The 11,853-nt window shown below is 44.9% G+C and overlaps 2 protein-coding genes across 2 annotated transcripts in view; both read right to left on the bottom strand.

Moving 5' to 3' along the window:
- Positions 1–611: 611 nt before the first annotated feature.
- Positions 612–1,527, bottom strand: LOC118475013 (cytochrome c oxidase subunit 3-like). Its single transcript, XM_035963810.1, has one exon. It carries the CDS (start codon positions 1,500–1,502, stop codon positions 660–662), a length of 843 nt encoding a protein of 280 aa, XP_035819703.1. The 5' UTR covers positions 1,503–1,527; the 3' UTR covers positions 612–659.
- The window catches only part of LOC118475012 (ATP synthase subunit alpha, mitochondrial), a 14,339-nt gene continuing 3,143 nt past the window's right edge, over positions 658–11,853 (bottom strand). The window contains exon 1 of the mRNA XM_035963809.1: positions 658–11,853. This exon is cut by the window's right edge and continues 3,143 nt beyond it. The gene's annotated coding sequence lies outside the window, so the exon portion shown is untranslated.

Genomic DNA, 11,853 nt, shown 5'->3' with positions numbered 1-11,853 from the left:
ACAGATAGACAACGAACAAGTAAGGGGGCAATGCTTACTCCCACTTAAACTTCTCCAACAATGCCGAGGGGTTGATACCTTCTACCCTTTCAATTCTATTACCAATAGACAGCCCTTACGTTTATTTTGCGCGGATTGGGGAAACACCTACCTTAAGCTACGCAATTTCACTCTTTAGGGTAGGGATTCTGGAGACGAAGCATAATCTAGAGACGAAGCAGACACCACAAAACCATCTTCAGGTTCGAACCCAACTACGGAAAGTAGAAATCTCCATTCCTACACTAATTCGGCTCTTTTCTTGTCTCCGGACCTGTGAAAAACCACACTCGTACCAACACCCACGGAGAACGTTGCACCTCTTAAGATATTACCCAAAACCAGGCATATTCTCATATGCTTCACAACAACTAACGTTTATAACCAACAACAACTACTACCAACGAGAAACGTTACCTTACAACGTTTATAAACTAGGAATCAAAACACAATTCCATAATAATACAACTACCTACGGCAGCTTCGTTTTGCACACAGAGGAGGATGATCGTTATTTAAGATTATATGTGAATTGCTAATATTAAATAGGATTCCATTCTCTTAAAGTTCTCTTTGTCTTCGAGCTTTTATTCCTCAATCCACTTATTCGTTCCCTTCTTTCATATACCTCCCCACCAATAAATAGAGACAAATGGGAATAACCGAACCACGTCTACAAAATGCCAGTACCATGCAGCTGCTTCAAAGCCAACGTGATGCTTCTTGGTCAGATGACCAAGATATTGGCGAATACCACATACGATCAAGAAAAGAGTACCTATAATCACATGAAAACCATGAAAGCCAGTTGCTAAGAAAAAGGTAGAACCATAAATACTATCCGAAATAGTGGAGGGTGCTTGGTAATATTCCATTCCTTGAAAGCCAGTGGATACTAGAGCCAGTAAAACGGTTGCTACTAAAGCGTAAACTGCTCGTTTTTCCTTCCCCGCGAGTATAGCATGATGAGCCCAAGTTACGGCAGCTCCGGATGAAGGGAGAATAGGGGTATTAAGAAGAGGGATTTCCCAAGGATCTAAAACCCCAATCCCTTTTGGGGGCCAAATACCTCCGATCTCTACCGTAGGTGCCAAAGAAGAATGAGAAGAAGCCCAAAAAAAAGCAAAAAGGAACATAACCTCCGAGACTATGAAGAGAATAGAACCATATCGAGGTCCTAATTGTACAGCTTTTGTATGATGCCCTTCCAACGTGGATTCACGTAGAACATCCCGCCACCATACGAACATGGTATAAAGGAGAAATATTAGGCCCAAACTGAGAAGTGTTGCACCCCCTTGAAATGAGTGCATGTACATCACACCTCCTACGGTGGTTGCCAAAGCTCCGAGTGAACCCGAAATAGGCCATGGACTTGGATCTACCAAATGATAAGAATGCCTCTGAGATTCAATCATAAACCACTTTGCCCCGGTTGTATGTAAACCCCCCTTCACCCCCATCCCCTAAAGTGGTAAAGAAGGAGGCTCTTCTTTGTCTCATTAGGACAAACAAATAGGAAGGGATAGTTCTTTCATTGCATTGATAGAAGTGATACTATCAAAAGATCTCTCTATTATTTTAGAGAAGAGTCGGCGTTGGTTCTACCAACGAAACGAAGAAGTTTTGGATTGGTCTTTATCATGTCATGGGATAACCCCCCCGAAAGAAGAGTGCAAAGACCAAGTTCCCATTTCCTCCGTTCATCCACGAGAATCGATATTCGTTCTTTCCACTTTGAATACGTCAATTCTCATCCGTTACTTGAGATTCGATACGTAAGATACGTCATTTCTCATCTGTAACTTCCATCCGATAAGGGCAATAAAGCCAAGGCAAGCTCATATTTGCGTATCTAAAGGCTTGGTGTGGAGTTTTGGGGAGGTTTCGGGAGATGAAAAAAGCCTACTTTTACAGCTAAGTGATTAGGACTTGACCGAAAAATATTGCTCTCAAAACATGCATTTATGAGGTAAACTAGAAAAACACTACTTTTGACCCAGTGATCCGCACTTTTTTCATTGGAAATCGAGTTTCCTTAGGGAAAAAGGACTTGCTAACTTTTGCAGCTATATGAAACGGACTTGCCTACTTTTGCACCGAAGAAACTCAAAAATAGTCTTTCTCAAAACAAAAGCAAGGTAGGATTTCTACGAAACAAGCCCGGATAGGTAACTAGGCGGATAGGAAGGATTTCTACGAGCTTCAGTTCATGAATTGAAATATGCATGCATCCCATTCATAAGGAGTAGCTGGCTATCCGTGTGCAACACTCATTTCTTTCTAGGAAGATAAGATCCCGCTCTAAGGCATTGGAGCTGCTGGAATATGATACGAAAATACAGATTGATGTTTCTGCTTCTCCTCTCTCGGGAATAGTTTACCGACCGGGCCACCTGTAAATTCTTTAGTTAAAACAGGCCTCGGGAGTAGTCATCCTAGTATCGAAAATCATCTTTTTTTCTTTCCGCGTTGATTCTCCGATTATACGATGGCAACATGTGTGAAGTCTAGTACCAGATCATATCGGGGATAGCTAGCTCATCAGCAGTTCATTTCTATGTATGGCGAGAAGTCCAACTGTCAAGCATGGCACGATTCCAGAATCATCGCTTGGCTGCTGCTTAGATGAGATGAAACCTGAGCTGACTTCTCTGTTGGCCAGGCCTGCTTCTTAAGTGAACTCATCCATTCCCTTGATTGATTAGTACAGAAGGAGGCGATATCGTGTCAATTCCCTAAAGAAAACCGTCTTTTCCAATGATTTAGGGCCCATACCCCAATAATGATGACGAAGAGGTCTTCCTGCTTCACTTCAAAAACAGGGCTTCCTGACCCGAGAAAAGAGTGCACATGGAAGTAGTTCCGCTCAATTCTCCAATACGACTTCGGGTGTGACCCCAACCCCACCAAATGGTGATCCTCGAGACCAAAGGGCATTGAACGAGAGAGAAGGAAATCGTCCACAGAGAATCGGAGTATCCGGCCTAGTGATAGTTAGAAAGAGTTGGCCAATACAGAATCTCATGCGCCTCTCATTGATGAACCCCTTTTTCCTTTATCCTCTACTGGTGGCTGATTGATTGAGCGCCGGTCTCACTCATTCTTTATGAGCGGAAGCCATGCACCTATCACCTATAACCGGAGAAGTACTATAGCGCACCTGGGGAAGTACTATACGGCACGGCACCTTCGGCGAGGACTCAACTCAACAGAGAATGATTTGACAAACATTGATCCGCCAGCTCAACTCTGAAAAAGAAAAGAGGAGAATCTCTCTAGCTTGTGGAATCACTTCCCTGGATGCTTAGATAGCTCGAGAAAGTGCGCCACTTCTCCCTGAGAATCTAATCTATGGTATAAAAACAGATAAATAGGCTCATTAAGTGAAGTGAGAACAGAACTCGATCTTTGCTAGGCGTGAGAAGAAGATATCGGTCCTTTGGCCATCGGGAGCAGTGGTAAAGAAATCCTTTGAATGGATCAGTGAGTTCCGGCACGATTGCTGGAACGAACGGAATCTACGGGAACGAGATCTTTCTGTTGGCACGATATCTTTCAGGAACTGCGCTAAGGACGAATGCTTGATTTGCAATCTTTCAAGACGATTTTCTTGTAGCAGATGTGGAATCCAGATTGGCATAACGGGTTCTACGTGAAGTCAGCCGTTCGTCATCATTTGAGGGTTCGGGTCGGGATCATGGCCATAAATCGCTACTTTTTCCACTAGAGCGAATAGCATTCTTCGAAACAGGCACGCACAGGACTTGAAGCAGAATCAGAGAGTGATCCCTTTCCAACAGACTGATCGAATTCCAGTGATACACTACGCCTGGCACTATTCGTCACATTAGTAGTTAAGTTACTCATTTGTTACGAACAAAGAGACGCTAGAGATTCTATGAACTTCAGATCGATGCCATTCACTAATCTCAATCGTCTTTCTATGGATTTCTGGGCCGATGGGCGATAAACCTTCAAAGTCGCTGCTACGGGCTCTGTGGTGCGTCTCAGAGCCCTTCCCCGTGGGGGGTTCCCGTTCTGCTAATCTTGCTATCTTCCCCAGGTTTGCTCGTTTCGATTGGAACAAGAAGTCCGTATTGGTATTTCTTGGTATTGGTAGCAGATGTGAATGAATTGCAATTTCCGAGGAGTAGTAAGGACGAGTAGTAGCTGTGGATGCCAGTGTGGAAGATCATATTCTCACAAGTGAATACGGACTTCCGTTCCGGATTGGGAGATCTGCCCTGGCTAAAGACATCGAACTGTGGATCAGTCGTGAATCAAATCGAAATCAGAAATAGAGGAATAGAGTCATCCTCACCACAACAAAGCTATGGGTCGGCTTCAAGCCAATAAGTAGGAAACCATGCAGGTACGAGAAAAAACAAACCCATTACTTGATTCAGACACTTGAGGAAGGTGTCAACGGACGGCACAGCTCCTCAGAGGCAACCCATCAAATGGATCTTTAGCGGCTCTAGTCTAGCCAAGGGAACGGGTATCACGTATTTCCTTGAAGGCAGCCTATAACCAAGCGGAGATGCTTCTGCCTTTTGGGGAGGCCTGTTTGTTGTACAAGAGGAGAAGGTTCGTATCTCCTTTCCGAAAAGATGCATCTATTTTCCTATCTTTGGCCAAGGTAACCCGTATTGGACAAGCTTGCCTTTTGTGGGAGCATCGTTTCGAAAACTAGTCTAATTGATTTCTTTTTATTTAGGAGATGCTTTTCCGTTACTTGACTTTCACTAGTGTGATGCCGATCTCTTACTCGAATGCTTCTGCCACTTTAGGAAGGGATAGAGGAAACAAACTGGGAATAGGAATTGATAGCGGTAGCTGTAGATAGGAGATAGGAGTGCGGACCAACACAAATACTCGAATAAACTGAGCCCTGGCGATAAGAAAGTATTTCACAAGTTCCGAAGTGCCGTTCAATTCAATTCAAGGAAGACGCATCCCTGAAAGAAGGTCGTAGGGAGAGAGGGTTCTCGATACCGGGCATGGAAAAGGCAGAGAAGGTTCTCGATACCGGGCATGGAAAATAAGTTCCTTTGGGCTTTTGAGTCGGAGGAGACTGGCCACCTTTCCTACGCAAATCTTCAGCGCAAATGCAAATATGACTTGAGATTGGAAATAGCAATTCCAGGCATCCATGCTTCTTTAGGCCCAGACCCTATAAACCAACTTTAGGAAATCTTATGAAATACGCCGGTCTTAGTCTTAAGCAGCCTAGCACTATCGATCAAAGCGACAACCCTCTAAATAAACTTCCATTTTCTTGAACACGGGTAAATGCCATTCTATCTCAACTATGGCGCATTTGACCGAGGTTTTCGTCTCAAGTCCACTCCTGAAGCCCTGCCGATTGAAGCAGAAAGGCTCTTCTTATTCTTTTTAGGGTATGGTATCGGACTCGAAACCTTCAAAGTCGCTGCTACGTGCTCTGTGGTGCGTCTCAGAGCCCTATTCCATGTGGGGGTTGGAAGACATTTATTTGATCCCAGAGGGAGGAATAATTAGACCTCCCTCTGGGTTGAGGATACGTAGCAGTGGAAGATGCCGGTACATTATACGTCTACTCACTTCCTAAGCAAAAATCACGGCAAAACTTTCTTTCTTTTCGAAAACTGGATTCGGGTTTCCAGAGGTAGGGCAAAAATACGGGGTTTCTTCCCTCGATCAATCATCCGGCACCTTGACTCGTAGTGCCGCACTGGCACTGATCTAGACTAGAGTTCGACACCCGTGCTTGTGAGCGAGGTTTTCACTTCTCACTCGTATTGATTGATGCCGTGGACTTGCCAGAGAGGAATATAGGAAGGAGTGTCAGCGCTATTCAATACTTTTTGGTGTCGACGGAACTCAAGCAAGGAGTTCCCATCAAAAAGGTGAGAACGAACTCACTCGATCTTTGCTAGAGGTATTGGCCAACGGTGCGGCTTCTGAACCAGACTAGAGAAATGCTTGACTGCCCGATATGAGATCCGCTATACTTAAGAACTGTGGCACTTGTTAGGTCTGGGCCAGGTACGAGCACTTAGAGGTTTGAGCAAGCATTCATGCAGAACGTAATCTGAACGTAAGTTTTCGATTAGTGAATGATGTGAACCAGTGGAATCTCGTACTAGATAGAGACTGCCATCCATCCGGACTAGAGGGCTATCTACATTTCTGTGCTCGTATCACCTTTCAAAGACAGGTTTCAATGGGGGTCAAATCTTTCTTCCCTCGGAGCTTTGAAGCTGTTTGGTTCGCCATTAGAGCAGCACCTTTCTCCGCTAAAGCCCATGCTTGGAATAATAGGGTTCAGTGATCCCCGGTCTCTGGGGAGTCAGTCTCGTATCCAGTCCAGAACAGCTCGTTTAGTCAGCAGGCTTATGCGCTAGTCGCCATCTCCAGATCCGGCTAAAGAGTTCGTTTACCCACACTGGCATCAACTTAAACTACTTCTCTCTTTTATGTGGATTGCTATCCTACGACGAGCTGTGCTTACTCCCCCTAAGTGGCATACTTGCGCCTGTGCTTGAAATCAAAAATATATTGCCTTTCCACAACGGATCACATTCCTCTAGCCATGACTGAGATCTATCTTCTACCAGGACACGGATACGAGTATAGTGCCAAAGAGTAATGCCGCGAAGAGGTCAACCTTTGCTTCCGAAAGCCACTGTTTTATGTTTATGTTCCTGAGGTCCCTCCTCTCCAGGGGTTCAACAGAAGGAGTTTAGGCCGGTGTCCGCCCTCAAGAGTGCCAATCCTGAGATCTTAGAGTTGTAGACCGAGTCGAGGGCTGCTTCTCAATCAAGCGATCGGCAACAGCCACGAGAGGAGAGTGCACTATTCATTCTAAGTGTGGGATGGGATCAGCTTCTAAGCTTTTAAAGCCCCCCCATCTGCCCAAATCTTATTAATCTCAAGCGGACCTGGTGGTTGGAAATACTATTAGAGGCATAACCTACGTACGTGTATCATTAGGTGCCGGGTGGGTAAGTTCTTTCAGCTGCAATATGGGGCTTCTTCTTTGTTGGAAAAGCTTTGATAGAAACGGCAGGCTTCTACCAATGGAAAATAGGTCGAGACCACGAACACTAGACACTAGGAGATTGCTTTCGCCGTCGGCATATGCGGAAGTATTCGTTCTTTGAAATATTCGATCCACAAGCAAGCTCTAGTCAAGTGTATTCGAAGATACAAAGCATAGCTAGGAACAATGCAAGATTACACAGACTGTACCCATGATAGTAGTGGTGGCTAATGGAAATTGAATTTCCACTTTTTCACATAAATCACTACAAGGCCTGAAGAGGAAGTAAAAGTCCCCAATGGGTGAGATGATGTGTGGCTCAGCCTCTACTCAGATTGAACGTTCTGAAAAGAGCAGTTCTTGAGGGGATCTTGTACCAATGGTGAAGATTGAGGCAATGGAACGCCTAAACCAAAGAAAGAAAATAAAGCAATTAAGGCATTTGATACTAATGGATATAGCCCTAGCCTTCAGAAAAGGAAATCCAATAGTGCGTCCGTGTCCAATTCGAAGTAAGACCCCATTCCCATTCCAGTTACTTCATAATGTGCCATACCTGATTATGGCCACGATTCCAATTTTACATAAAACCAAACCAAGGTCTGGCGAATCCTCTTCCCAACTGGCCTGGAATGAGATCCAGAAAAGGACCTGGCAAGAGATACGTCTGTCTTGTTGTGATGCGAGGAATAGGCGAATCTGTCGTGATAGAAAACAACCCTTTGTTGCTATGCTAATGGATCTGCTCAGGGAACTGGCCAGGGTTCAGTTGAAGACAGGAATGGAAATGTTTCCCAACTAGAGCTACGGCACTTTTCCAATAAACGGAAGCTCAAGCCAAGCCTAAAGCGAAGCATCCGCCTCCTCTTTACTAGCGAGTCTAGTTTCCTACAGGGCAAGGGCGTAGACTGGTTTCGAGTCCTATAGGAGGATCAAAGTATTAGAGCTCAAGTAGTTCTCTTACGACCTAGTCAATACGCATTGGAATCATGGCATCCCCTCCACCGTAGTAAAGTAAGAAGTAACGGGTCTACGCCCAGCTTCCTTGTTCCGGAAATGAAGGATCCATGCAGAAGTGGACTCTCTTTCCGTTCTGTTCAAAGAGTTGGCCTGGTATTCTAGTTACTCTAGACCTATTCCCTTCGAAATAGAAACTCTTGCCAGAGCTGAGTAGAAATCATCATTACCGCCGCATTTACTATACTAGACTAGCGCCTAAGATAGCTATAAACATGGTATGTCTTAGAGCGATATGAGTATTCTTTACCAGCACCACCCAGGGATCCAACCACAATCAGAAATGGATACGTTATAGTTTCCATCCTTGACTTTACTAGTCCTATAACCGGCATCCAAGCAAATAGACTTGTCTTTCTCTTTCTCTTTTTCCCTAGTCCCTAGTAATAGGAGATCCTTCCTGTTCTGGATATGTCCTCTATTCCATCCGGTTTGGACACAGATTGTCAACGGTGAGGTGACATGACCTTGATCAATAGATCCCTTACTCTGGTCCCTAGTTCCTTACCTATTTGATAGGGAAGCGTTTCGATATCACCTACCATGAACTCAGATGGTGTTTGCTGACGAAAGAAAAAGGCTGGTTTTGGCCCATAGTGAGCAGCACTGGCACTCAAAAGGGATCCTTCCGCCTGCCGGGAATAAGTACCGGCACCCTTACAGGAATCAAATCTCTTGGAACGAGATCAAGGGCCGAAGGAAGTCAACTGCGAATCGGTTCGGTAGTGAAGAAAATATCTCTTGTCTGCTCTTCATCTTCAGCAACGCGTGATGCGATAGTGCCAGAGAATATCTTCTCTTCTCTTGTTGGTAGGAAAGCAGTGGTGAATGAAAAGCGGTTCTGTTCCCTTCCGGGTGAATGGATGGGAAATGGAAATAGACTAACACTCACACAAAAGAGACAAGGAACCAGAAATGCTTACTACTGACCAGCTCCTATTCCTATGCCAAAGAGGGATTCGAGTTTCAGGGGTAGAGGGAAGCTTTAGGAAAGGATAGATGCACACACAATCTGATAAGCCTGCCGACTAATCTCCCTAACAACCGGCGCTGGATACCTGAGACCCAGCTGGCACTTCTCTTGATCCAAGCGTTGGTCTAGTTTCCATCGGAAAGTTATATGTTCTTGTTAGGCGGTAGCAAGCAGTATCAAATTTCTGTCGGTTCAGTTCAGAGAAATAGGTCTAAATAAACCGGGCTTGTCCCGTAGATTGTACTATCCCCCTTGCCCAACAGGAACTGGAACTGGAGCTCTTGCCTTCTATTTCAATTAGTTGCTTGATGGAAAGCAATAGGCAATCGGCTAGATTGCACATCCAACCTGTTCACTGATTTATGCTGCAGGCACTTCAGAAACCTGAGCTGGGTTAGGTAGCGGTTCCACTTCTCAAGTTTGGAGCCTCTAAAGAATTCTCCGCCTCAGGATCTGGGTCATAGAATTTGAGCCATTGGACCTTCCTCTTTTCTTTCGAAAGGACCTTTTCTCTAGGACCGAACAAGAAGATCCATACTGTCTACTTTTGAACTATGTAGCTATTGAGAAATCTAGTGCGGAGCCAATATCGTGTTCATGGTGGCCGGCGCTTCCGAAAGACATCACGTCCTTCTCTTTAGTTTTAAGCAATGTGGTCTTCCCTGGTTGAGTGAGTGAGCCCGGTACCTACAGCCTGATCTAAGCAGTATTCCGAGGGGATAGAAACGGAAAGCAAGACGAAATCCTGTGTTGAAAAAGAACCTTGCAAGGAAGGAATGAAGCTATGGATATATTTGAGTAAAAAGAGGAAATTGAAGCCCAATCACAGTGGTGAGCAGAGCCCTCGTCCCCGATATCGATATTTATTTTCCTTCGCAATCCATTCCTTAGAACCACTTAATCGGATTTTGAAACAGGCAGCTAAAGAGAGTCCCATGGGCATGCATGGGGGGAGAGTCATTCCTAGCGGTAGGTGGGTCGTTTCCTGCGTCTTATCATGGCAAGGACACTTTTTACAGGTCCATCAAATAGAAATCCTTCTCTTCTGGGAAACCTAAATTCTAAACCAAAGTGGTGAACTGGTTGGCACTCTGCACTCTTCTACTTCAGTTTCTACCCCTGTCCTGTGGTATAGGCAAATGCACTTTACTAGTTATGCGGCCCGCCCTAGATTACCAAGTTCCTCTTGGAGGAGGAGGTACCAGTGCCAGTTTCTAGAATCGTATAAGGATCTGCTTCTCTTCTGCTTCTGCCGCTCGCTCTCGCTATAGTAGGTAACCTCCCCTCCGGTCGATAAACAAGAGAAGTATGTGGCAGCTCGGTGTTTGTGATTGAACTGATATTTATGTTATTCCTCGCATCGCAACAGGACGGATCTTTAGATTGTACAGTAGGAACGGAAGGCCCCGCACTCTCTTTCCTTGGTTCTTACTTCCGTTCGTGGTAGGACCTCCATCCTTCCACTCACTCATACTGTCCGTCTCATACTCATAGTACCTATATTCCTATCTTATCCTATCTTTCTTTTTTAACCGGACAAAGAAAAGGGAGATTGTTCTACGATTTTCCTCAGTGCGGAAAAGGTGCAAATATGTCTCGTTTTTCTGTCTTTTTTCATCGTTTTTGATGGTTTTTCTTGTTTGTTTTTCAGAGGGAAAATAAGCCCTTACTTAGATGGGGTGAAATGAAAGAAAATGAAACGAGTTGACTGCACAGTAGAATATGGGGAGTCGTCTAGTGAAGTTTGAAGGAAAGCCCTCTGGGGGTTAGGCCAATCCAAGAACTGCTTGCTTCCCCCATTTCTACTGCAAATAGCCAATGCCATCAACAACAACTCTGCGTTTCCCAGAACGATAATACGACCGAGAAAAGGAAGGAGTAGCATTCCTAGAACGATTCGCTTTACTCTTGACGGAAGTCCCTTCCTCTAATTGGGTAGCTTGACTCTTATCTTAGAATGAATAGCCTGCTGCACTAGAACGATAATACGCCTTTCCTAGAACGAGAATACGACTGATCTCCTATTCCTCGCTAGAGAAGAGATTCTTTGACAACTGCTCCTATTCCACGCTAAAAAAGGCCGGGTATCTTCTGGCGCACTACCCCAAAGGACAGTTCCGATCTCCCAATCCGGAAGTCCGTATTCACTTGTTCGAAACGAAAGACTGTTCTCACAACTGAGTGAGCATATTTCCAAGGCATTCCAGAGTAGGTGCTTTCTGGGCTTAACTTAAAGGGCCTATTCCCTCCGCTTCTCGAAATTACATACTTAAATATCAAGATCAAGTCATCTGAGTTCCGTTTCGCAAGTAGTATTCGATTCTATTAGCACGCTCCTCTTGCGTCTGCAGATCCCAAAATACGGATTCTTACGGCAGCAGCAACTGATCCATGTTTCCCTTCGCCGGAAAGAAAAGATAAGTTCAGCTAACAAGCAAGTGCCACTAGGGAATCAGACTTTTGCAATCAATCAACGGCAGCACTCTGTTCGTAGTGTAACTCGAGTTAACGAACTGATTCGAATAGTGCCGGTTCCCATGTTCAAGAAAATGGAAAGCAGTTGAGTGCGAATGCCAATTGAATGAAGTTTCAAAGTGGGGTTCTCCGTCTGCTCTAAGTACGAGATAGAAGTTATCTCGCAATAATCCACAGCGTAGAGGCTGCCATAGCAGGTAGGAGTTTTGCCATCATATCGGATCATCCGAACTAACCGGAGTAGGTTATGCGAACTCATCTCAGCCATCCCATCCCTTGGAGCTTGGGATCTTAAGTGTGGAAACAAAAGCTAGGCGCCACT

Source organism: Zea mays, unplaced genomic scaffold (assembly GCF_902167145.1).
Source record: "Zea mays cultivar B73 unplaced genomic scaffold, Zm-B73-REFERENCE-NAM-5.0 scaffold_380, whole genome shotgun sequence".
NCBI classification, from domain to species: Eukaryota; Viridiplantae; Streptophyta; class Magnoliopsida; order Poales; family Poaceae; genus Zea; species Zea mays.
This window is presented reverse-complemented; position numbering and strand designations above follow the sequence as displayed.